This window comes from Carcharodon carcharias, chromosome 2 (assembly GCF_017639515.1).
Source record: "Carcharodon carcharias isolate sCarCar2 chromosome 2, sCarCar2.pri, whole genome shotgun sequence".
NCBI lineage: Eukaryota > Metazoa > Chordata > Chondrichthyes > Lamniformes > Lamnidae > Carcharodon > Carcharodon carcharias.
Window position 1 is genome coordinate 222,730,458 of NC_054468.1, and position 27,575 is coordinate 222,758,032.

The window sequence follows — 27,575 nt, forward strand, 5'->3', positions numbered from 1 at the left end:
CGGCAAGTGGGCCCTGACCCCGCTTGCCAACCGGAAGATCCTCCCTCACGTTTTGTTTTTCCAGTTGCTGCCTTCAGTTTGCAATTTACTTGTATTGCTACATAGAGCCATTGCCAGTAGACTTAAGAGTAAGTGAATCAGCAAAACCATACTTTTGTTTCTATGTCCCAGAGTTTTCAAGCAAAGAAATTACCTATTGGCTGATTAGGAGATTATTTTGCGCTCTTATTTAACAAGGAGGAAATCCATAGCCAATGTTATGGATTTATCTCACTTTGCTGCCTAGTCTTGCTCCAACCTCTGAGACGATTACTGGGAAGAGCATCTGTAGAGCTACATGGCGCAATCTCCATATTTCTACTAAACAGTAATATTTGCGGTTTTGTTTTGAAGGCAACTGTTTATATTTCATGTAAAATACCTATCTACCTTCCTCTTCAACTTTCTATTTAATCAGAATAGTAGTGGTGTATGTTTAGGATGTAGCAGGAAAACGACAGTGAGTTTGCTTATCGAGCTTTCAACCTTTAGATGTAAGGAACTTTTACACACATCATGCTCAGCAACTCAGTCCTATTCTATCTAATTTGTAAGAATTGGTTACAGAGTAATTCTGAATTGCTATCACTATATTAGCTACAAGTTTGTACTGTGTGTTATTAGAAAGAAAAAAGAAAGATTTAGATTTGTATAGTGCCTTTCACTCTCAGAATGTCACAAAGTGCTTTACAGCCAATAATGTATCTTTGGAAGTGTAGCCAATTCAAAATGGAAGAAACGTGGCAAACAATTTGTGCACAGCAAATTTGCCCATAAACAGCCATGTGATATTGATCAGATAATCTGTTTTAGTGATGTTGGTTGAAGGATAAATATTGGCTTGTACATGTCCTGAAAAAAGGTCAGAAAATACAATAAAATATAAAATTTAAATAAAATATTTAAATACAGTATTGGAAAGAGGCAAGCACATAAGCACACTTATCATGAAGCATCATTACTGCTCTTGCTGGCCTGAGGTTGCTTCTTGTGGCATATCAGAGGATTATTCCTTCAAACAGAGTTGACAAATGGATGATTTCAATTTAGTAAGATACCCCTCAATAATGTCAATTAAACCACACAGGTCATTTTAACATTTTTTTTTTAAACTCATTTATTGCTCATTCCTAATTGCCCTTGAGAAGGTGGTGGTGAGCTGCCTTCTTGAACCGCTGCAGTCCATGTGGTACATCGACAGTGCTGTTAGGGAGGGAGTTCTGGGATTTTGACCCAGTGACAGTGAAGGAACGGCGATATATTTCCAAGTCAGGATGGTGAGTGGCTTGTGGGGGGGACCTTCCAGGTGGCAGGGTTTCCATCTATCTGCTGCCCTTGTCCTTCTAGATGGTAGCGGTCATGGAAGCTTCTGCCTAAGGAGCTTTGGTGAATTTCTGCAGTGCATCTTGTAGATGGTACACACTGCTGCCACTGTCAGTGGTGGAAGGAGTGAATGTTTGTGGATAGGGTGCTAATCAAGGGGGCTGCTTCATTCTGGACAGTTACAGCTTCTTCAGTGTTGTTCCATCACACTCCTTACTTGTGCCTTGTCGCTGGTGGACAGACATTGGGGAGTCAGGAAGTGAGTTACTCGCTGCAGAATTCCTAGCCTCTGACCTGCTCTTGTAACCACAGTATTTATATGGCTAGCCCAGTTCAGTTTCTGGTTAATGGTAACCCCCAGGATGTTGATAGTGGAGGATTCAATGATGGTAATGCCATTGAATGTCAATAGGAGATGGTTGGATTCTGTCATGTTGGAGATGGTCATTGCCTGGCATTTGTGTGGCGCGAATGTTACTTGCCACTTGTCACCCCAAGCCTGGGTATTGTTCAGGTCTTGCTGCATTTGGACATGGACTACAATTTTTGTGTTTCTAAATGTTTTTGGGAGCTGGTTCTTAATATCTGTAGAGTTTATAATAATTTTGGGATGTATATATGTTTACAGTCCATCTCTGTAGCAGCATATTTTCTGTATTAATGTTTCGGGTCGATCAAGGACTTGAAATGTTTAACTCTATTCCTCTCACAGATGCCTCCTGACCTGCTGAGTATTTCAGCACTTCTTGTTTTATTATTATAGGAATAAAGGAACAGGAGTAGACCATTTGGCCCATTGAGCCAGCTCCGCTATTCAGTTAGATCATGGATGGTCATCTACCTCAAGGCACTATCCCAATGCACTATCTCCATATCCCTTGATGTCATTAGTCTCCAGAAATCTATCAACTTCTGTTTTGAACAAGCTCAATGATTGAGCTTCCACAGCCCTCTGGGGCAGAGAGTTCCAAAGATTCACCACCCTTGGAGTGAAGAATTTCCTCCTCATCTCAGTCTTAAATGGCCTACCTGCTATCATGAGATTATGTCCTGTGGTTTTAGACTCACCACCCAGGGGAAACATTTTATCTATATTCACTCCGTCATGCCTTGTAAGAATTTTGTAAATTTTAATGAGGTCACCCTCATACTTTGAAATTCTAGGGAATATGTACCCAGTCTTCTTAATCTCTCCTCATACGAAAATCCCACCATCCCAGAGATTAGTCTAGTAAACCTCAGTTGCACTCCCTCTTTGGCAAGTGTGTCCTTCCTTAGCATATTTTATGGGCTTCTGTACTGCATTCATTTCATTACAAATATACCTCGAGGCCCATGAGACAGACAAAAGCTTTTATTCTCAGGGTCTGCATCCTATTTAATCCATGTGGGTAGCTATATGAATTGAATGCAGTTGAAGATATTTGCTTAATGACATCTTCAGTGTGAATTTAGAGGAAGCAGTGGCATTTTGGTAATGTCACTGAACTAGTAATCCAGTGGTCCAAGTTTATTATCTGGGGATGTGGGTTCACATCCCATTGCGACAGCTGGTGGAAATTAAAAATTCAATTAATTAGTAAATCTTTAATTAAGAGCAAAATCTAATCTCAGTCATTCTGACCGTGGCCTGGATTTTCATCCTTGAGGCAGGGAGGAAGAGTTGGGAAAATTCCCAGCTTGTCCTGCCCACCTTGAGAGAAAGTGCCCACAAAGATGAGAGTTTCATTGCTGGGGTGGGGTGGGTGTGGGCTGGAATCAGGCCAGCTGACCTGGGAAGAAGTGCAGAGGCAGCAAGAGGAACTGCCGGGTGTGGAGGTGGCCTGTTTAAAAGGTCTGCCTCAGTGCTGCGAGTCCTTGTCCTAGTAAAAAGAAAAACATTTGGGCCCTCCATCCCTCACATCCCCTCATCCCCTTCACCTTGCAAACACTCCTAATACCCCATTCACGCCATCTCATGCCCCCCCTCCCCCAATTGTGTCTCATACTCCCATGCCAAGCATACATAATAAAGCTTGGCTGAGAGCTCAGACAGCTGCCCCCCAAAGGAAACGTTGTTTGATTGACAGCTTAGGTGCTCTGATCTCTGCTGTCAATTTCACAATGCTTGTTTACACAAGTTAAGTAGTTTCAAGGGTTTGTGGTTTTTGAGACCTCAAAAGACCTGCATGATACATTTATTAGCTTGGAACATAGAAAGTTACCAATGAATTACTTTGAAAAAAAGTTTATTTTTCTACATCCCACTATACACATTTGGATTCATTGGTTCTAAAAAGTATACAGTGGGTCACTGGGCATGGAAGTGTCATAGCTTGGCATAGGGTATATAAGGGGCCATAGGGGGTGGTTAGAGGAGTATGGGGACATGAGGAGGATCTTTTGAACTTTTAAAAGGTTGCCTCCTGCTTAGTAGGGTTCACAATTCCTTTTATGTACTGTGAACCACAACTCTTTAAAGACCTGGCCCCCTATCTCTGCAATGGAGCTAGCCAGGTCAGGAGTGCCAGATGCGGGCTTTTGACAGAAGCAGCCTGCACCCTTTATAGGCACTGCCAAAAATCAGTCAGCCTGGGGATGGGATTGGGAATCTCAGAATCAGGTCCTGCCCACATTTTTAAAGGGCTCGCAAATCTGTGAAAATCCAGGCCCATGACTTTATCATTGATTAATGTAAAAACACATCTAATACCCTTTAGAGTGGAAATCTGCTGCCCTTACCTGATCTGGCCTACATATGACTGCAGATCCACAGTGATGTAGTTGACTCTTAAGTGCTGTATGAAATGACCACACAATATCCTGACTTAGAACTATATCGCAGTTCCTTCGCTGTCATTGGGTTAAAATCCTGGAACGCCCTAACAGCAGTATGGGTGTACCAACACCACATGGATTGCAGCAGTTCAAGAAGGCAGCTCGCCACCACCTTCTCAAGGGCAACTAGGGGTGGGCAATTAATGTTGGCTTAGCCGGAGATGCCCGCATCCCATGAAAGAATTTTTTTTTTAAATGTTAAAATAAGGTAACATTGAAAATTGTACATGGTCAAATTAGATGTTTGCATGAAATAAAATTGAAGAATTTCTTCAGGCATTTAATATTTGTGCATAATTTTCAAATATAAGCATCACACTTTAGAACTGCAGAATCGGTATTTTGACTTGTGATAGTTGTGCTGTAGGATTTCTCCCTGCTGCTTGAAGACTTTTGTGCTCTGTTTTTAGATTAACATTTGAAAAAGTCTAGTAATTTTCTTTCAGGGGTTTACATGTTCAATTTTATCTCCCTAGGAATGAACGAGAGGGAATTCCAGCCAATTTGATCCAGCACCTTGATGTGTGTGTGGAAATCCCACAGTGTGGTATCATCCGATCACTCAATGTTCATGTTAGTGGAGCTTTGCTCATGTGGGAGTACACGCGACAGCAGATGATGAAGCAAGGCGTGAGACCATAAACTGGGACTGCACAAAAGTGAAAATTAAAGAGATTGCTTCTTGTTAATATGTGTTTTGTCACTTATAAGTCAATAACACTGTGCCACTAGGAGCAAGCATCTAAGAAGGTAGTCTACAAATCCTTAGATAATCTGGTGAAAATAAAGTGCTACTGGAAGATTGGCTAGAGACAGTGACCTCACCGTGGACTGCCTTGGATATACAAAGCCAAATGTTTAGGCTTCTTGTATAATTTTAATATTTATGTGCAAATAAGAATATTTTTATAACATCATTTCCTCCTGGATAGGAACAGCAGTGGGCCATTCAGTCCCTCGAGCCTGTTTTACCATTTAATTGCATCAAGGCTGATGTTTCAACATTTACCCCCTTTTAACACCCTTACTGAACAAAAATCTATCAATCTCAGTTTTGAAATTTTCAATTGACGTGCTTCAACAACTCCTTGGGAGGAGAAAAAGAGTTCCAGATTTCCACTAGCCTTTGTATGGAAAAGTGCTTGCTGCCATCACCTTTGGAAGGTCCAGCTCTAATTATGTCCCATTGTTCTGGACTCTCCTACCAGAGGAAGTAGTTTCCCTCTAATGTGATATTTTTGAGTAGACTTGCACAACAGTTGATACCCTTATTATCTTTTATGTGGGCCTCACCATCAGAATTCTGCTTTTTGTAGGCCAAAGCAGTGCAAAAAGTTGTGACAAATAAGGTTAATGTAACTATTTTAACGTGTTTATCTATAAAGTTTCTATGACTATCAATTTTTTTGCAGTATGTTTTAAATCACAAACATTCATTTCCAGAGGAATATAATTGAAAGGCAGCAAAGTTCTGTTAACTTGTCTAGGACCTTGGTTATTCCACACTTGGAGTACTGAAAAGTTTTGGTTTCCATTTTAGGAAAAGGATATGGAGGTACTGGAGAAGATGCAAGAAAGATTTATTCGAACGCTAAGGGAACAGAGAGATTATATCTATCAGGAAAGATTGAACAGGCTGGGTCTCTTTTCTCTAGCAAGAAGAGACTGAAGGAAGATCTGAGATATTTTGAAATGCAATAATAGGTCTCCAAGATTATGAAAGGGTTTGATAGGGTAGTCATAGAGAAGATATTTCCACTTGAAAGGCAAGACCTGAACTAGGTGCCATAAATATAAAATAGGCAATAATAAATCCAATAGGGAATTAGAACAAATTTCTTTATCCAGAGTGGTTAGAACATGCTGCTTGCCACCACAGGGTGTAGTTGAGGTGAATTTTAGAGACGCATTAAAGGGAAAGCTAGGTAAACACATGAGGCAGAAAGGAATGGAAGGATATGTTACTGTGGGTGGAAGGAGGCTCATGCAAAGCACAAACACTGGAATAGATCTGTTGCGCTGAATGATCTGCTTTTGTATTGTAAATACTTAGTTGTTTTTTTAATGACACCAAAGGAGCATCCCTGTTCTACAGGATAACGGTGATTTTCCTTGGCTGACAACTTCAGCTGCATATGTGGTACCCAAAATATAATGACTTATAAAGAACGTGGCTTATTGTGTCAGATAATCTCTCTATGCACATCACTTTTAATGAGTGAGTTTGAAGTGTAGTCTGTAGTCAGTTATGGAGCCAAAATGCAGGTTTAGAGGGTTCAACAGGTAGCTGTGTGGACAAGTTCAGTTACCTTCACTCAAATCTCCCTTAAGACCTTTTGCACTCAAATACACTGGGTGGTTCAGCTTCATTGGCATGAATTCAGCCCCTTAACACCAGCTGGCACAGAAGCTACTCCCAATCAGTTGTCTCAATTATGCCTTTTATACTTGCTCTCTGAGAAAAAGTGAGGCCAAATCTAAAGGTGTTGTCCGAGATCCTTCACAACTATTTAATTTCTAGAAAGAGTCCTTGTGAGGTTGGGTGGTACAGTGGATTAACACTCAGTAATTTCAGCTTCTTGAGCTGAGGTTTGAATCCAGCCCAGACTGATGGGGTGAAAATTGTATGCTAGAGGGGTGGTATATGAAATAAGTTTGGGGTTGCATTGGCAGTCTGATGACAGAGCTGCAGCATTGGCTGGGGTAAGGTCATTAACCACACTTCACAAAGGAACCACTGACATCCATCTCCATTAGAGAGAAATAAGTGGTTATGTATCGTTTGACAGGCCTTCATGAACTACCACAACCGGTACGGGGATTGAACCCATGCCATTGGCCTCATTCTGCATCGAGCTAACTGACCCCTGACTGAGGTAGGAAATTAAAATGTGTCTCAAAATAATAGGGGGTTCATTTAAAGCTTGGCATTAAGGCAAATAAAAATTAAGATGTACTTGAATGAGATTTAATCACATCTGATCTAGGAGTGCTTGATCCTGATCCTTAAAGACCAAAAACCAAATAAGTGTTCCATTTTGCAGCATTAACCTCCCTCAATCCGAACACAGAGTAAAAAGATAAGTTCTGATTGTGATGCTAAAAAATGTGATATTCCCTGTTTAAGATCAGTGCGTTGGAACTTGATTATGGTTTCTGAATTCAAAACCAGTCTTTTTCATACCTGCTTTTAGTTTTCTCAAATTAGTTGAGCTTTATCCAACAGTAATTCGAGTGATAGTCATTACAGAGCAAAAGGAAGCCATTCAGCTCATTGTGTCCATGCTGGCTCTCTGAAGAGCAACCCATTTAGTCCCAATTAACAGAATAGACAAACTGGAATTAAAAATGGGCAAATTTGGTGCTATTATTTAACGCCATGGTGTAAAGAGAAACAAATCGAACTTATATCATTTTGACTGCATCTTTTTTAAAACACGATTCAGTATGTTCCACAGTGTTTGTACAGAAACACTCAGAATTCAGTGTGAAATTGTAAAATATTTTTCATGAACTGATTTGAATTTTTAAAACCTAACCACAGCTTTATGCTCTTTACAGTTTCACACATGCAAACTTCCATATATGATAAATGACCAGAATAAATTGATGATGATGTTGTTTTAAAGTGCTTTGTGACCGTCTATATTTGAACTTCCTTCCTGAGCCCAGAGGAATCAGATCTCTCCCTAGTGTTTATGGACTTTGGGTGGAATGAGTTTGGCTGCTATCAGTTCAGGTTCACAGTGGGCCCACTTCACAAGACTGTATGAAATTTAATGGTCTCACAGCTCGTGTGGGAAATGGAAAGACTATAATGGTGTGGAGTAAGAGTCGCTCTTCTGTCAAATGAATTGGAGGGGATTAATATGTTATACCATCAAGCTGCTGTACCACGCCCACCCATTAAAGTCAACATATGAATTAATTTCTCCAAGAATGTGTCAATCTTGCTTAGTTCTAAGGCTGCTGGCTAGAGAGATGGCCACTTTGTACTAACCTATATGCTGATTCGATCACCAGACTCCTCATATTTACACTGGAGATTGAACTGCTTGAACTGTAATTTAAGATGGGCTAATTGCTTCAGTCAGCAAAGTGGTTCTCACTGAAAGACTCAGCAGGTCTCTGACCAGCTGTGGTTGCTCAAATTGACAATTTCATTTATATTTTTCATTATGACCTCTACGAGGAAAGTATTTCATACTGAAAGCACAGCCTGACCCTTCAAAACAGTAGTATTTTCTTTTTAAAGTGCAATGCTGGGCAGGATAAATCTCCTGTCCTTTAACAAGCTTCGCAATAGTTGATGTGACAAAAACAAAATTGTTCTATTCACCGACATAGATGACACACAGCTCATTTGGCACAAAATCCACCAAAATTAAATGTAATGAGAAGAAAGTACTTTTGTTCACCTTTCATATCCTCAGGAGGTCCCAAAGCAAAGCACTTCTGATATGTAATAGCTGTTGTCATGTAGCCAAATGCAGCAGCCAACTTGTGCAGAACAAGGTCTCTCAAAAATCAATGATAAATGACCAGATAATCTATTTTTTAATTGTTAATTTGAGGGATAAATATTGCTCAGCACACTGGGAAAGCTGCCTTGCTCCTCTTCCACTCGTGCTCTAGAACCTTATATGCCTACCTAAGAGAGAAACGGAATCTTAATTGAATCTCTCATCAGCAATATGGCACATCCAGCAGTGCAGCATTCCATCAGAGCTGCTTTTATTCATTCCTAGGATGTCAGCATCACTGACAAGACCAACATTTGTTGCCCATTCCTAATTGCCCTTGGGTATATGATGGTGAGCTGCCTTTTTGAACCACGGCAGTCCACGTGGTGTAAGTACACCCACAGTGCTGCTAGTCTGTATAACGTAGCACTGCACAGTTATCCATCAGGGTCTTGACTGCAGTTGGGCAGACCCAACTAAACATTCCAACCCAATTTTGTTTTGGCATTTTATACTTCAGCATTCATGTTCCTTCAGTGCAGTGGCTACAATATCAGGTTGGAGGCTTGGAATTCTGCAGCCAGTAATTCTTCTCCTGACTCCAGGATTTTGACCCAGCCACAGCAATATAGTTCCAAGTGAGGATGGTGTGTGGCTTGGAGGGGAACTTGCAGGTGGTGATGTTCTTATGCATCCTTGTCCTCCTGGGTGGTAGAAGGTCATGAGTTTGGAAGATGCTGTGGAAGGAATCTTGGTGAATTGCTGCAGTGCATCTTGTAGATGGTACACGCTGCTGCTGTGCTCCAGTGATAGAGAAAGTGAAAGTTTAAGGTGGTTGATAGGGTACAGATCACGCAGGCTGCTTTGTCCTGGATGATGTTGAGCTCCTCATCCAGCCAAATGGAGAGAATATTTCATCACACTTCTGACTTGAGCCTTGGCAATGGTAGGCAGGCTTTGGAGAGCCACCACCTGCAAGTTCCCCTCCAAGCCACACACCATCCTCACTTGGAACTATAACGCTATTCCTTCACTATCCCCGTTTTACCACAGCTCCTCAATTCTGTCATCCTTAGTGGAAAAAGAGATGTTAAAATTTTCCTTAACATTCAAACCATCCCCCATAAATCTTAAATCCAATGTGCGAAAGCACAACTTTCCTAGATCAACGTCTTCCATAATGTTAAAATCTCCAGCGAGACTGATTCATTCCCTTCCTCCTCTTCAGCAGTTACAGTAACAGGATAGGTCAAAATCCTGGAGTCAGGAGAAGACAAAATTGGGTTGGAATGTTTAGTTGGGTCTGCCCAACTGCAATCAAGACCCTGATGGATAACTGTGCAGTGCTACGTTGTACAGACTAGAAGATCCAAGGTTCAGTCAGTTTGCACTGAGTGAGTTAATTTTAACTGGTGCCTTATAATTAGCCTCAGTGTCTTTGGATAGGGTCAGAGAAGGACTATGAGGCTGAATTCTGAACTGAGAGCTGAGTCATGAGAAAATATTACCTATCCTGTTACTGTAACTGCTGAAGAGGAGGAAGGGAATGAATCAGTCTCGCTGGAGATTTTAACATTATGGAAGACGTTGATCTAGGAAAGTTGTGCTTTCGCACATTGGATTTAAGATTTATGGGGGATGGTTTGAATGTTAAGGAAAATTTTAACATCTCTTTTTCCACTAAGGATGACAGAATTGAGGAGCTGTGGTAAAACAGGAAACTGTAAGTTAATTTAAAGAAAGAAGAAGGGGAACTGTTATTAGTAAGAAAGATTTGGGGCTATTCTGAATCTAGATGGTCCAAAAGGTTGCTAGGTTACTACTATGCTCTAATTCTGATTGCTATTAAAACCCTCAGAGAAAGCACACACAACTGATGGTTTGTATATCTGATAAAAGCACAGTCAGACTTGACAGGGCTGCCGTCCATGTTTGAATAAACTGCCAGCTTGCTCTACTCCAGCAGGAGTTGACACATCTTGGAGATGGAAAACTAGAATGTAATACACTGCTTTCATTTGTAGAAACATTTAGAATTATTGGGTCTCTTTGTCAATATTGCTCTTATGCATTTCAATTGATCTCCTTTGGCCAAGGCAGTCTTATTAACCAATGTAAATTTTTTTATTCTTTCATGGGGATGTGGGCTTCGCTGGCTGGGCCAACATTTATTGCCCATCCCTAAATGTCCTTGAGAAGGTGGTGGTGAGCTGCCTTCTTGAACCGCTGCAGTCCGTGTGGTGTAGGTACACCCAGAGTGCTGTTTGGAAGAGCGTTCCAGGATTTTGAATAAGGATTCAGCCCAAGCCTAAATGTTGTCCAGGTCTTGCTGTATAAGGACATGGACTACTTCAGTATCTGAAGAATCACGAATGGTGTTGAACATTATGCAATCAGCGAACATCCCTACTTCTGACCTTGAGGGAGGGAAAGTCATTGCTGAAGCAGCTGAAGATGGTAGGGCCTAGGACACTAACCTGAGGAACTCCTGGAGTGATGTCCCGGGACTGAGATGATTGACCTCCAACAGCCACAATCATCTTCCTTTGTGGTAGTTATGACTCTAACCAGTGGAGAGTTTTCCCTTGATTCCAATTGGCTCCGGTTCCGCTAGGGCTCCTTGAGGCCACACTCAGTCAAATGCTGCCTTAGTGTCAAGGACAGTCATTCGACTCACCCCTTGAGTTCAGGTCTTTTGTCCATGTTTGGAGCACGACTGTAATGAGGTCAGGAGCTGAGTGGCCCTGGTGGAATCCAAACGGAGTTTTAGTGCTCAGGTTATTGATAAGCAAGTGCCACTTGATAGCACTGTATATAACTCCTTCTATCACTTTACTGATGATCAAGAGTAGACTGATGAGGTGGTAATTGGCCAGGTTGAATTTGTCCTGCTTTTTGTATGCAGAACATACCCAGACAATTTTCTATACTGCCGGGTAGATGCCAGCGTTGTAGTTGTACTGGAACAGCTTGGCTAGGGGCATGGCTAGTCCTGGAGCACATGTTTTCAGTAATATCACCAGAATGCTGTCAGGGTCCTCAGTCTTTGTAGTATCCAATGCCTTCAGCCGTTTTGTGATATCACGTGGAGTGAATCGAATTGGCTGGAAACTGGCATCTGCGATGCTGGGTACCTCCGAAGGAGGCCAAGATGGATCATCAACTTGGTATTTCTGGCTGAAGATGTTTGCAAATGCTTCAGCCTTGTCTTTCGCACTAATGTGCTGGGCTCCCGCATCATTGAGGATAGTCATGGAGCCGCCTCCTCCAGTGCATTATTTAATTGTCCGCCACCATTCACGACTGGATGTTCAAGTGTTCCATGGTCTCAGGGTTGGCCATGTAACTACTGACTTTGTCTTACATACTATATTGAATTGCACTTGGAGGTATCTGCAAAAATATTTTCGACCTTATACGATTGTAGAGGCGAAATGTGTGTTAAATCATACATCAGATAACCTAAATTTAATGGTGTTTCTAATTGTGGCTTTACATCACTTCCAGAAGTCCATTTTGTAAACCATTACAAAAAAGTTTATTTCTGTAATCCATAATAAAGGAAATATCCTGAATGTGTGAACACATGTATCTAACTGACTTTTAAAACCTGTGTATCCTATTTTTTTGCAGTACAAAGAATTGTTTGATAAAGGACAAAATATTTTTACAGCAGCATTTCACAAGTGTTTTTATTTGTATAAAGAATCTGTATATAAAGTAAATTCTCCCATTTTTTTTGCATTTTGTTTGATCTCCCTTGCTTAAAACAGTCTTTTCTAACCAATGTAAGTGCTCAACAGTATCAGGATTGGCAATGTAGATACTGACCTTGTGTTTTGTCCTGCCCTGAATTACAATTGAAGGTTTCCATTTTGACAAATGGAAAAATATTTAGGTTTTATGCTAGTGGGGAGGAAATGTATTGGAGAACAGATTATGGAAAAGCAACCGGATGAACCACTTAGCGGTGGGTGAAGCTAATGCTGAATCCTCATAAAGCTGTTCCAATGTTTGAAAAGGGAAGTGATAAATAACTAGGCTGTTCCACTGTAAACAAGTGATCATTGTCCTGCACTTGAGAGATCTGAGAGAGTTATGGTCAGGGAGAGATTTGAGAGAGCAGAGGGGGAGAGAGATTTGAGAGTGCAAAGGTCTGAGGTTGGCCATGTAACACGTGTGAAGGGGGAGAGATGTTCGAGAAAGTGGAATGGGAGATTTGAGAATGTGAAAGGGGTAGAGTGAGGTTGAGAGTGGGGGGAAGTGTTTAAACTGTTTCACTGCAGTGAAAAGAAACACTTGCCTTTTCACATGCTTTAGTTTTGCAGCATTAATCAGGCCTCAAAAGATATGTCGATTAAGCAACACCCACCAGTAGAAAAAGAGGTGAGCATTTAGTCCAAGCTCCATGGCAGCCATCGCTGTGGAACTCACGACCCTAAAATCTCCCACAGTTTGGGAAGGCCTGTTCCAGAGGTATCCAAAAATCTAATTAAATAGAATCAGGGGATTACTACTGGAGCTGCAAAGTACTGCAGTAGAAACAGAGTGAGCTATAAGCAATCTCAACATGTTGCAGTTCCAGCAACCTTTAAATTACTTCTCAAATGGCTGGAAGGTGTTTTTTTGTATTTTTAATTTATTGGTTTTTCAAGAGAGGAGGAATTTGATTTCTCTTTTTTTCCAGCAATTGCATTGAAAAGCAATATTGATTGATAAAAGGGGAAGAAAAGGCCTTTATAATCATGTGGTTTTAATAAAGTAAACAAGGAGGCGTTGTTTCAGGTGGCAAAAGGCTTGGTAACCGGGGAACATAGGTTTGAAGCGATTGACAAAAGAACCAAAGGCGACATGATTTTTCGCACAGCGAGCTGTTGTGATCTGAAATGTACTGCCTGAGAGAGAAAGTGAAGCAGATTTAATGGAAACTTCCAAAAGGGAATTGGATAAATATTTGAACAGCTACGGGGAAAGAGCAGGGGAGTGCAACTAATTGAATAGCTCTACCAAAGAGCCAGCACAAGGATGACTGGTCCAATGGTGTATGATTCCATAAGGACTTCCGACACATTGTCTTGAACCGATTGATTTATGTGACAAAGGTTATTCAACCTACCCTAGGCTGGGCTTTCAGAGTGACCCTTGTTATAAGATCCAGAATTACCTCACCATTAGGAGACTGGGAACTACAACTCCCAGCATGCCTTGGTGGGGCTTCCGTGTGTGCATGGACTGGGAGTGAGCTGTGCATACGCAGCACAGCATTTTGGAGCGCTCAGGGCGTCTGTGTGAAGAGAAAAACATAGCATGAAAACCCCAATCATGTGACCAGGAGTGGAGCGTCATAATAGAGAAGAGTCCCCGGCAGGGGATAGGGAGAGATCCCAAAGGAAGTCCCAAACAGGGGAGAGGTCCCAGTTAAGTTAAGAAGACAGAGCAGCAGTGAAAGAGGCTCCAAGCAGAAAAATGGCTACCGTTGGCTGACTAAGTGGTGAGGACTGATGAGAAGCCCTGGCAATTGAAGAGGGCTCAGGAGAAACCCTGTAGATCAAAGAAGGCAGCTGAATGTTGGTTATTCCATGCTGTGGGTCATTGTGGCAAAAGTACCCCTATGAAGCAGTAGTGTTCACCTTGGCTCAGTCAAAGAGCTGAATTGGTGCTAGAATGCAGACTCAGGAATCCAGGAGAACGGAATCTCGGGAGCTAATACTGAAAACCTGTAAGGTGAGCCATTGTTGAGGCCATCCAAGTTGGAGCGACTTTTGTAGAGAATTCAAAGACTGGAACCCCTCATGAGAGAGCCAGAGTTTCAACAACATTGGTTGACTCTCAGTGTTACTGACATCTGGGTGGGCTGTTGAAAAATCCGTGGAATCTGTCTTGGTTACATCTGCCACTTATTGTGTAATGTGGCATGTTCGAGCACAGTTTGCCTGTTAATGCACATGTACCTCATATTAACTCTGAATATTAGAGTATATGAAATCTTGTACATTGTTTTATCTTGATGTCCTTGTTTAGTAGAGCTTATTTTTGATTGTTCAAAATCCATGGAATCTTGTGGCTTTGTTCTCCTAGCAAGTGTCTTAAATCTCAAACTTTGTCTACTTTGAACAAAAAGTTATTGGTCTCTAACTGGATCTTACCAAACATATTGGGGGGGTGCTGGTCCAGGATCATAACACCCTTTAGTCCACTATCACTGCGTCGAACGATTTTAAAATTAAAAAAATACAATTGATTCTATGGGGTTTTAGTTACAAGGTAAGGTTGGAAAGGCTAGGATAAAAACAAAAAATTGCGGATGCTGGAAATCCAAAACAAAAACAGAAACAGAAATACCTGGAAAAACTCAGCAGGTTTGGCAGCATCGGTGGAGAAGAGCACAGTTGACGTTTCGAGTCCTCATGACCCTTCAACAGAACTAAGTAAAAATAGGAAAGGGGTAAAATATAAGCTGGTTTAAGGAGGGGGGGGTGGTGGGTTTGTTGGGACAAGCAAGCAGTGATGGTGGAGATAACCAAAAGCTGTCACAGACAAAAGAACAAAGAGGTGTTGAAGGTGGTGATATTATCTAAAGGAATATGCTAATTAAGAGTAGAAGACAGGACAGAAAAGGTACAGATAGCTCCAGTAGGGTGGGGGAATACTGAAAGGTAGAAATAAACAATGGGTGGAAATACATTTAAAAATAATGGAAATAGGTGGGAAAAGAAAAATCTATCTAAATTATTGGAAAAAAACAAAAAGGAGGGGGAAGAAATGGGAAGAGGGTGGGGATAGAGGAGAGAGTTCAAAATCTAAAATTGTTGAACTCAATATTCAGTCCGGAAGGCTGTAAAGTGCCTAGTCGGAAGATGGGGTGCTGTTCCTCCAGTTTGCGTTGAGCTTCACTGGAACAATGCAGCAGGCCAAGGACAGACATGTGGGCAAGAGAGCAGGGTGGTGTGTTGAAATGGCAAGCGACAGGGAGGTCTGGGTCATGCTTGCGGACAGACCGAAGGTGTTCTGCAAAGTGGTCACCCGGTCTGCGTTTAGTCGCTCCAATGTAGAGGAAACTGTATTGGGAGCAACGAATGCAGTAGACTAAGTTGAGGGAAGTGCAAGTGAAATGCTGCTTCACTTGAAAGGAGTGTTTGGGCCCTTAGACAGTGAGGAGAGAGGAAGTGAAGGGGCAGGTATTATTTCTTCTGCATTTGCATGGGGAGGTGGGGTTGAGGAGTAGGGGGTGATGGAGGAGTGGACCAGGGTATCACGCACGGAATGATCCCTATGGAATGCCACCAGGAGGGGTGAAGGGAAGATGTGTTTGGTGGTGGCATCATGCTGGAGTTGGCGGAAATGGCGAAGGATGATCCTTTGAATCCTTTCTTGAAGAGAAGTGGCAGTCAATAGCCATTTTAACACTCCACCCTGCCCTCTTGCCCACATGTCCGTCCTTGGCTTGCTGCATTGTTCCAGTGAATCTCAACCCAAACTGGAGGAACAGCACCCCATCTTCCGACTAGGCACTTTACAGCCTTCCGGACTGAATATTGAGTTCAACAATTTTAGATCTTGAACTCTCTCCTCCATCCCCACTCCCTTCCCGTTTCTTCCCCCTCCTTTTTGTTTTTTCCAATAATTTATATAATTTTTTCTTTTCCCACCTGTTTCTATTATTTTTAAATGTATTTCCACTCATTGTTTATTTCTACCTTTCAGTAGTCCTCCACCCCCACTAGAGCTATCTGCACCTTATCTGTGCTGTCTTCTACTCTTAATTAGCACATTCCTTTAGATGATATAACCACCTTCAACACCTCTTTGTTCTTTTGTCTGTGACAGCTTTTGGTTATCTCCACCTATCACTGTCTGCTTGTCCCAACAAACCTCTCCCCCCTCCTTAAACCAGCTTATATTTCACCCCTTTCCTATTTTCACTTAGTTCTGTTGAAGGGTCATGAGGACTCAAAACGTCAACTGTGCTCTTCTCCGCCGATGCTGCCAGACCTGCTGAGTTTTTCCAGGTATTTCTGTTTTTGGAAAGGCTAGGATTGTTCACCTTGGAGCAAAGGAAACTGAGGGGAGATTTGATAGAGGCGTACAAGATTATGACAGGCTTAGATAAGGTAGACAAGAAAAACCTGTTCCATTAGCTGATTGTACAAGGACGAGGGGGACTCAGATTTAAGATTTTGGGCAAGAGATGCAGGAGGAATTTGAGGAAGAACATTTTTATGCACTGAGTAATAATAACCCAGAATTCGCTGCTTGTGGAAGCGCAGACAATAATTTCAAATGAAAATTGGAAGGGCACTTGAGGGAAATAAACTTGCAGGGCTCTGGGTATCGAGCAGCAGAGACTGACTGGATTATTCCGTGGGGAGTCAACGTCGACTCAATGGGCTGTATGGCTTCCTTCTGTGCTGTAGAAGACTCAATGACTCTTACACCCTTTGGCTTTCACTTCCACTACCCCATTCGGGAATCTATTCCATGTGTTTATCAATTTGAGTGAGAATTTCTGAATTTTTGGCTTAAATTTGTCTTTACAGATTAGTCTTGAGTTCATCTTTCAAGTTAGTTTAGCCCTTGTTATTGTTTAAGATGCTAAAGCAATTTTCTAATTACAGCAATTGCATTAATAAAGCACTGTTAAATGTCAAGAAACATCCTCCAGGCCCTTCAGTAAGGTGCAAGAATAAAAAAAATGAGGGTTGAGCCAGAGGGAGATACTGAGAGGGGTGACTAAAAGCTTGGCCAAAGGGTTGGGTTTTAAGGACTGGCAGATTCAGAGGTGGTTGAGGAGAGAACCCCAGAGCATGGAGCTGAGATGATTGTGTGGAGGGGTGATGGGGGGCAAGAGGTGGTTAGTGGGGTGTGGCAAACAATAGAGGGTGAATAAAGGAGGGTGCACAGGACCCTGGAGTTTGAGGAATACAAGTCTGGGTCTATTCCCATATTCATTGATTCCCTTAACATCCAACAATCTATCCATCTCATTCTTGAATTTACTCAATACCGGAGATGCTCAGCTCTGGGGGAGAGAATGCCAAAGATTCACACCCCTTTGAATGAAGAAACTTTCCCTCATCTCAGTCCGAAATGGCTGACCTCTTATCCTGAGACTGTGACTCATTCTAGACCCTAGACTCTCCTGCCAAGGAAAACAGTTCCTTGATATACACCCCTCAGAATCTTACATGTTTCAATAAGATCATCTCTCGTTCTTCTAAATTTCAGGAATCAACCTCTCCTCATAGGACAACTCTCTGATCAGGAGTGCAAGGAAATAAACACCTCACAATGTTCAACTGCATACCGTTTACATGCCTATCTTTAGTAAATAAAGTCAATTAGTGATCCAAAACCTGTCTTTATTTGAAATGCCTAGTCCAATGTTTGGAGAAACATGTTATATTCTAATAGCCAGAATACATGCAGCAGTGAGGATTCTCTTGTTTCAAGCCCTGATTGCGTGATTGTTTATCTAGGAGGTGGGTAGAAAATGTGCATTCCAAATTACAGGGGACCTGACATCCCTTTAATGGGAGCAACCGATGACATGCTATTGAAGCTTTACGCCTTGCACCCATCAGGACATCTCACAAGATGAAACAAACAGTATAAGGAACAACAATTTATACCGCATGAGAAGAGAATGCTGAATGGTTGGCAAGTGGACTCTGATTGGTGGAGGCATTGCCATGGAGAATGCTGTAGTCTTTCTCTTCTCAGTACTTTGGAGAGTGAGACGGACTGAATGTTTCAGGTCGATGACCTTTCGTCAAAACTGCAAAAAGTTAAAAATATTACAAAGGTTGTAATCAAGTGAAAAAGGGGAGGAAGAGAAAAAGGAACAAAAGGGAAGGTCTGTGATTGGTTGGAAAGCAGGAGAAACTAACTGACGTGATTTATGGAGGCAAGGATTATGACCATACGTTGAAACTAATGCATTGGTAGATAGAAATCATAGATTGGCTTGTTTGAGAGTGGGCCAGGAGGTAGCAGGTGCTATATAGAAGCTAGAGCATATTGGTGGGCATATTGCTTGATGCAGATGCCACATACATAAGCACAGTGCAACATTAACTAACGAGTATTTTTATGAAGTAGACATGCAGCCATAATTGATAAAGAATTTAACTGGGCCTGATCGTTAGACATTAGACTCAATCAGTCAGCTGAATAGTTTTATTACCTCTAACTATAAGAGGCTTCAATACTTTCCCTCTTTTACCGAGCTATTTACATGTGTTGGAAAACAACATAGATGCAGTGAAAGGAGAAGTCAGCTAAGTATGTGAGGGAGAAAAGAATAGGCTGAGATGAAGTAGGGTGGGAGAAGGCTAGAGCAGACCACAAATACCAGTACAGACTAGTTGGGCCACATGGTCTGTTTCTATGCTGTAAATTGTATGTAATTCTGTATTGTATATGTAGAGCGCACTGCAGTGACATTCCTTTAGGATTGTTGTAACAAGGAGCTGGTGTGTACACACATTGGGTTGAGTGGCCTCCTATGCTGTAACCATTTATTTATCAGTGGCTTGTGTTAATTATGTTTGGTAGAATAAAGTGTTGTTCCTTGCAATAATCTATTACACACAGTCATCTATCGAGACTTGTCATGAAACACCTCAATAGTCTCATTGCATATGTGACTGCACTGTATAAAATTAAATCGGAAACTGTTTACATTGTAAATTGATTGAAACCAATGCTGAGTTGGTAACTCCCATACAACACAATCACAGAAGTAGCAGAACATACTTGGCCTTCAATTTGAGAAGGCTGACAAAGCAATGTGCAAGATTTTCTTTTTAAAAACAACCTTCCTGTTAACCACAGCGTGAATTAACTTGGTTGGCATTTTCGAAAAAGAAATCGGAACCAGTTAATTTAAATAATTAATATCTTGTTGGACAGATAGATCACATGCTTCTACGAATCCCGGGTGCCTTTGATGTTTTTGCAAGTTTGGCAAACACATTCAAATTAATTTTTCAGCATGTGGCAACTTCTCAATGTAATGGTTTCTCTCTGATTTATTTGGGGGAAAACTGTTCAAGTGACCATTCAGGATTCTGAAGATAGAAGCATCCGTCTTCAGCTCAAGACATTGACCCACATTATTCATAATGCATCTGAATTATATGTTACACGTTGGGCATGCAATGAAATATTGGGAAGTGAAGGAATCTCAGAGCATTTTTTAAGCTTATTTTAGTCTCTTGAAAACCTATTTGAGCACAGAGTAAATTTAAGGAACTTAATTTGCTTCTGTGCTGTGAATTCCCACAGTTTACACGCATTCTGTTTGATTAGTTAACCTGTACGTTAAGTGATGATGTCAGTAGGTACATATGAAGGCTGCATCCTTTGAAAACAGCAATATCATGTGAGTAGGGGGTACTGCGCATACACAAAGATTCTAGAGTAAGGTTTCAGGGATGGGGGTGCGGCCTATATATACATCAATATCCATTTGAACCTTATGTGTTTGGGGATTATTCTCCAGACTTGATCTCCTGAATATTTGCATTGTAACCACTAATGCATCTTCTTGATTTCCATAAATCAGATAATAAAGGCAATACTGACTGTTATGTCACAAAGTACATTAATCTGATCCTAAGGAAGAACAGTCTGTAACTTAGCCTGTTCCTTTAAGGGTACATGACCTTACTGACAAAAGCCAATGTATCCTGAAGCAATCACTGCATAATTACTCTTTGACACAGTCAGAGGTCAAATAGAGGGTGTGTTACTTTAGTTATATAAAATTAGACAGTCATGTGCCAGCAATTATTTCAGTACGTTTATCAAGATAAACACTCCCAGTACCAAAGAATCCTAGGCTGGATACAGCACAGAAGGAGGCCATTTGGCCCTTTGTGTCCATGTTGGTTCTCTGCAAGAGCAACTCAGCCAATTCCACTCCGCCGCTCTTTCCTTGTAGCCCTGAAAATCTTTTCCCTTCAGGTGCTGATTCCAATGCCCTTTTGAACGCCATGATTGAATCGGCCTCCACCACCTTCTCAAGTATTCCAGGTCCTAGCCACTCAATGCAAAACTGGAAGATTTTTCTACTTCTCACCTTGCACCAACCCAAGCGATGGCTCCGCATTTATAGGTGCAGTGTTTTGTCAGGGAGGGAGGAAAGCTGATGGCTTTCAGGCGAATGAGAGAAATAGGGTTATAATGAACTGGCATTCTATTAAATTGAGATATTACAGTTATCAAAGTGAACCAATTGCACACAACTTGTGTGCCATCTACCTCAGAGGGAACCAGACTTCATCAAAATGCAGATGGGAAGAAAACATGCTTGAAAGCTGAAACGTTGCACAGATCTTTAATGAAGCAAAAGGTAAATGCTTTGGGCTAAACAATGGAGGCTGGAATTTTCCAGCCCTGTTGACGTTGGGCGTCATGATGGGCAGGGAGGGGCCAATATAGCAAGAAGGCCAAACATTGGTTTCATGCTGGCGTGAAGGCGCCGCGGGATCATCCGCTGGTGTCCGCCATGCGGAACGCGAATCCCGCTGGAAGCTGGCGTGAACCCGAATTGCATCCCAGTGGGAAAACATGGCAGCCCAGGACACGGCCAGACAAGTGTGACGTGCAGTGTTCGGGACTTACCATTAGGGCTTTGCTCAGATTGTAGACACACAAGGAGCAGAAGATGCTGGAGACCTACAGCTACTGGACCCTGGAGAAACATGCATCACATGTTAGGTGGATTCTCATGTACATGGTTCCACCACAAAGCAGCTCATGGAAGGTGGAAGGTCTCCATTGATGTCTCGGGTCTGCTTCCAGAACATCTCGGTCTAGGCCATGGGCTGCTACGGATGAGCGACAGTGGGGGAGAGAAAGGTTTAGCTGTGAGGGGAGAGGAAGGTGTACCAGAGGAATGATTTTGGGTGGTGGGGATGATGGTGTTGGGAGGTGTGAGGTTGGGGGTTGCAGGCGAAGCTGTCAGTAGGGGGTTGAGTGTGTGAGGGGGTCGAAGGTATTGGGGAGGATGAGGTTGGGAGGGGGGAGGGAGTATGGGGGAGGAGGGTGTAATAGAGGCAAGTACGGCAAGTAGGGGGGTAGGTGTAAGAGAGGACGAAGGTGTAAGGGAGGGAGTTCGGAGGGGGGAAGGAGTTTGGATGAGGGATGGTGTCTTGGGAGGAGGAGACAGTTCGGAGGGGGGAAGGTGTCCAGTGGGGAGAAAGATGTCCCAGGGAGGAGGGAATAAGAGAGGCAGAGGGAATAAGGGGTGGGGGATGTCCAGGTGAGTGTGCAAGGGAGGGGCCTGTGGAGTCAATGATTGCCTCCTGAGGAGCAAACTGACAGTGGGTATGATAAGAGGAAGTGGTGAGTATTCTGGGGGTAGAGGAAACTAGAAGGGTGGGAGAGTGAGGTGCGCAGTAGTGGTAGAAAGGACGGCGAGGGTGGTTGGTGGGGTCTCGGATGCAGACATGGACACCAGGGTCAGGAAAGAGGAGGTCGAGGAAGTCATTGTAGATGGGGGTGGGATTCTTAGGAAGGTCGGGAACATGCATATTCTCTGGACATCCTGGAAAGAAAAGAGTTCAGGTTGGTAGATGATGGTGGAGAGATGGAAGGTGATGCCAGTGGGGGTGGGCAGCGATGGGGGAAAGGACGTGGGTAACTGGGGTAGGGGAAAGGACGGGGGAGTTAATCAGAAACTTAATGGCTACCATTGTTGTCGAAATTGAAAGTGGGTGGAGCCTTGTGTTGGATGGGCACAGGTGCTGCTTGGGAGTGTGATCAATGGGTGGGCGGAGATACAGGTCGGCTCAGATGGAGAACTGAAAGAGGTGGTCAGCAGGCAGTATTGAAAACGCTCGGGACAGAAAGACAAGTGTGATGGATCAAGGCTCTGCGTGCGTGGGAGAGTGCTTGCACAAGGTTCTGAAAGGCCCTGTCACACATACTTCTCCCTCCGGAATCACTTGTGGTCCAGCTGTGTGCAACTGAATAGCTAGTGTGGGGTGGGGGTGGGGGGGGGGGGGGGGGGGGTGGGGGGGTGTTGGTGGAGGAGTGGAGTGGGAGGACTTGAGAGCCTCAGCTTGCTTTAGTCTGTCCTCCTGTGGGCCAGCTGCTCCCTCTGCAGTGACAGAGGATAAGGTTAAGGAGTCACAGGCAAAGGAGACTTGGAGGAGGGAGACAGCCCCTTAGATTTCTGAGTGGATAACCAGGGATGTCCAGCTGCAGCTCCTCTTCCCTTTGGATGCTCCAGGGCCCTGGCCTGACTACTTGAGGGGAAGGAGCACCTGGAGGGACATTGTGGTGCCCCATTTGCCTCTCACATTACCACTGCAGGAACTCACCCATGGCTACCGCGATGGAGTGCAAGTCTGCACTCATCTCCGTGTTCTGCTGGACGAGGGTCACTGTGGCCTCTGCCATCTTTCCCATGGAGACCTCCATACATGCACATGTGGGCACCACGTCATCAGAGAGCAGCAGACACACTCCTCCGACTCGCATGCCGCTCTGTTGAGGGCTTCCAACAGCTCTGCATGATGTTCCCCTGCCTCCTGCTGACTCTCCACGATGTGTTGGAAGGCCAAATCCAGAGCTTGTCATCTGACTCAGACCTCACAGATGCCTCTTCCCCAGCAGTCCTCTGAGCACCAGGGAGCTTGGTTGAACCTGCTTTCTCCTGCTGCGGATACATGTCCGTGCGGTCTCCACCAGACTGTGAACCCGAGCCTGCTCTAGATCCAGGTCTCACTGATGTGTGTCTCTGTGCTGGTGGAGGGTGTGGGTGAGCGCTGTGACGGGTCTTCCAGGCTGCTTATTTCCAGCTCTTCAATGGAGGAGGTGTCCTCTTGGCTGGAGGTGAGGTGGATGGAGCTGAGGGATTGGCTGGCTGAGGGTGTTGGTCACTTGGCAGAACTCCCTGTGAACCAAAATAGCAATAATTAGTGCATGGCAGCAGAGTCAAAAACAGGAGAGGGAGCACTCACAGTTGTGTTGAGAGAGGGATGATGTAGTGTAGGTGTTCGCTGTGAGTGTCATGTGGTTGTTCGCCACTGACTTCACCATTGCCACAGACACAGTCCACATCCTCACCAGTCAGCACAAGGGCACACTCCTCACAGTGAGTGAGGGGGCTAACCTGGGCCACTCCACCCTTGGTCTGAGACCTCTCCCTGCCGTTGTGAGCCAGAGATTTGGTAGTGTTGCCCCTTGAGGTGTGAGATCCCTGTGTGTGTGTGTGTGTGTGTGTGTGTGTTGGGTTTGTGAGTGTGAGTTGAGAGTGATGAGGTGGTTGACCTACCCTGGTGGAATGGGTGAGAATGTTCATCCTCTTCCAGCACTGGATGGCTGACCCACTCTGTGCTCCAGTGGTAAAAACAAAAAACTGCAGATGCTGGAAATCCAAAACAAAAACAGAATTACCTGGAAAAACTCAGCAGGTCTGGCAGCATCGGTGGAGAAGAAAAGAGTTGACGTTTCGAGTCCTCATGACCCTTCGACAGAACGGACCTTTCTGTCGAAGGGTCATGAGGACTCGAAACGTCAACTCTTTTCTTCTCCACCGATGCTGCCAGACCTGCTGAGTTTTTCCAGGTAATTCTGTTTTTGTTCTGTGCTCCAGTGGCGCTGACCGTCGCTGCCACTGCCTCCCAGACCGGATTGGTGATTCTGGTGGACTCCTGTGGCTGGACCGAGGTAGAGAAGTTCGTGGTGGCCTCCCACTGCATACAGCAGGCGCCCCGGGGAGGCATCACTAAATCCGGGGGCTACTGTCTTCTTTACTTTCGGGGCTGCCTGTCAGCTGGAGCAGTCCCGGTCTAGAGGTATGAAGCAGGCTGCGCCCTGGCGCGCTTTAAATATGGCGCCCTTGAACGAGGAAGCTCTGAGGTCGCGGCCTAGCGGGCAAATCCAAGCGCGCCCGCCAGCAATCCAGAGTGCTTTCCATGAGTGCATTATTAATGAGGTGGGATGTGCTGGGAATGGAACAATACAACAATACCCACCATTGCGGCCGGCAGGTAAAATGACTTTTCTCATGCCCTCTACCACACTAAGTGCCAATCTGGAATGATTCCGTCTCATATGGTACTTTTTAAATTTTGAGGCCAATCGGAATAATACCTGTTCATCCTTTACGTAGAAGTTAAGGCGTACCATAGCATGGTGGTTCTGTATTGGACTAGGCATTAAAATGCATCACTAGGGTTGTTGAGTGGAACAATCAGCCCTGCCAGATTGGCCTGAAGATGTTATGTTGTGCAACACTGTTTTAGCTTATTGTTAGTTTCTAAAGTCTTAAAGGGCAGGTTGTCAGCACAGAAAAAGCTTCTTTGTTCATGGATGTAGGTCAGATAAAGGACATAAGATAAAGAGAACTCTCTTAGTGTGTGGAGATGCCACTGAGTTTAATTTATCATCATTCTGTTGCAGGTCAGTGTGAAGACAGATAAATATACAAATGTAGGGGAAAACCCTTTGGGAAATTTCTGTCCAGACTCTGAAGGTGAAAAGCCCATACTTGATGCTGGGTTTAGAGAGGGATAAATGATAAAATGGTAAAATTCTTGATTATTCCCGGTCATACTTCATGTGTGGTAAGACGACAATGGATCATCTTAACATGACTGGCAGAGAGTGTGGTGGAGGATGGTTCAATTGTTACTTTCAAAAGACAATTGGATAATTATCTGAAAGAAAAGGAAAATGCAGGGCCAGGGGGAAAGTCTTGGGAGTGGGACTAGCTGAGAGAGCCAGCAAAGGCATGATGGGCCAAATGGCCTCCTTCTGTGCTGTAATATTCTCTGATTCAATGATTCTACGTAAATAAGCCCCTACCAATGAACTAAGCAAATCTGATCATACTTATTACCCGGACCATTTCACTTTACTGTGGAGCGAAGCTGGCTATGATTTGAAACAACTTCACCTTACTTACTGTCAACTCGAGAGCTTGAAAAAAGAACGAGTATTAAAAGGTAAGGTTTGTCCAGATTGTAAGAATATTTGTTTTCTCAATAACCTAGTATTAGTATTCCTCAGTGGTGAGTAAGATGGATGGGTAGCTGGGGTCAGTTTGAGGGGCTTTTAGTTACTGTAGAATGGGGAGCACCACATGATTCTATCTGAAAAGTCAGATATATGGCCTGAACATTACACACAGGGGATAGTGAACGAAGACAAATGGGACATTCTTATTTGTATCATTTACATTTAAAATGCCTGGGGTATTTGTTTAATATCATTGTGCTTTCCAGCTTAAGATGGCTGGGTGATAAATGAGACTATTCCATCTTAACGGCAGTAATATATTGATTACACATACTAATGCACTGGATGATAACGGTAAATCAGTTAAGATCTTTATTTAACCAAGTGCTGTTAAGTTTTGTTTGTCAATCCCAACGTCCCAAGAGATTTCTGAATAAAAGAACTATAAATGATAAATGTATTTACTAGTACAAGGTGTAGACTTGAGCACCACATTTTAAAATGCATCTAAAACAGGAACTGTTGATATAGTATTATCTATAAAGTTGATCTGAAAGCTTTCTATCCAGAGGTGAAACTGTATTATGAATAAGTTAAGGGTGCTAACAAATTCCAAATGTGACTTGTATGTGATATTATTTGACTGCACTATCTTAGTTTCTGAAACATCTTCACAACCCAACTCAGGAAATGAAGCAGTAAACAAAACAACAGGCACTATGACTCTCAGTTACTTGACCTGTCAAGAGATGCTTTTCAGAGAATCATGTGACACAGAGGAAGGCCATTCAGCCCATCATGCTTGTGCCAGCTCTTTCAAAGTGCTTTTCAATTGGCCCCGCTTCTCCACTCTTTCCCCATAGATTGGTGAGTTGTTTTCTTTACAAGTATATATCTAATTCCCTTTTGAAAAGCTACTATTCAGTCTGCTGAGTTTCCTGCTTTATGACACTTCAGAAGTCCTTCATTGGCTGTAAGATGCTCTAGGATGTTCTGAGGTCATGAAAGGTGTGATTAAAATGGAGGTTGGTTCTTTCAGATTCTACAAGTCTCTGATGTTAATTGATGTCAAGGTAACTGTATTTATTTTACCAAAAAGTAAGCTAACACTTGTACTTATATTGTGTCACTTTATGTGGGCCAGTAACTAGTCAGGCCCTTCATGTACAATGGAATAGTTTGAAGTACTGATGCTGACACATGTGACACATTAAAATCCCACAAATATCGATGAAGAATGACCAACGAATTTTTTTTGTTGGTTACAAATAGAAATGCTGGAAATGTTCAGCAGGTCATGGAGCATGTGTGCAGAGAGAAATAAAAGTTAACATTTCAGGTCTGATGACCTTTCACCAGGACAGTGTTTTGACAGTGTTGGATGAGAATTTTAAGCAAGATCCCAGGAGAAATCCTTTCTTTGCCCGTGATTCAGTAGGTAGCACTCTCTGAGTCAGAAGCTTGTGAGTTCAGGTGTCACTCCCTCTCCAGGACTTGAGCTTAAAAACTGAAGTTGCCACTTCGGTGCAGTACTGAGGAAGCACTGCTCTGTCGGATGTGCTGTTCTTCAGATGAGACGTTAAACGTCTGCCCTCTCAGGTGGGCTTAAAAGATCCCATGGAGTTATCCCCAGTGTGTTGGCTATTATTTATTCTTCAATCAACATCACTAAACCAGATTATCTCACCATAATGACATAGTTGTTTGTGGGAGCTTGCTGTGCACAAATTGGCTGCCATGTTTCCAACAGTAGCTACATTTCAATTGTACTTCATTGGCTGTAAAGTGCTTTGGGATGTCCTGAAGTTGTGAAAGACACTATTGGAATGCAAGGCATTTTCTTTCCTTTTCTTCGAATAACGCAATGATATCTTGAACACCCACCTGGACCACTAGAGTATGCAATCAAGTTCTCATTTTAATGCAAACTTTTAAACCTTTTTATTTTTTTCAGACCAT

The 27,575-nt window shown here is 43.0% G+C and overlaps 1 protein-coding gene across 1 annotated transcript in view; it reads left to right on the plus strand.

The window, feature by feature from the left end:
- The window catches only part of tarbp1 (TAR (HIV-1) RNA binding protein 1), a 196,024-nt gene extending 188,221 nt beyond the window's left edge, over window positions 1-7,803 (plus strand). The window contains exon 30 of the mRNA XM_041212278.1: window positions 4,656-7,803. Coding sequence (XP_041068212.1) covers window positions 4,656-4,821 — 166 coding nt within the window. The 3' untranslated portion in view covers window positions 4,822-7,803. The remainder of the gene's footprint in view (window positions 1-4,655) is intronic.
- Window positions 7,804-27,575: the final 19,772 nt, after the last annotated feature.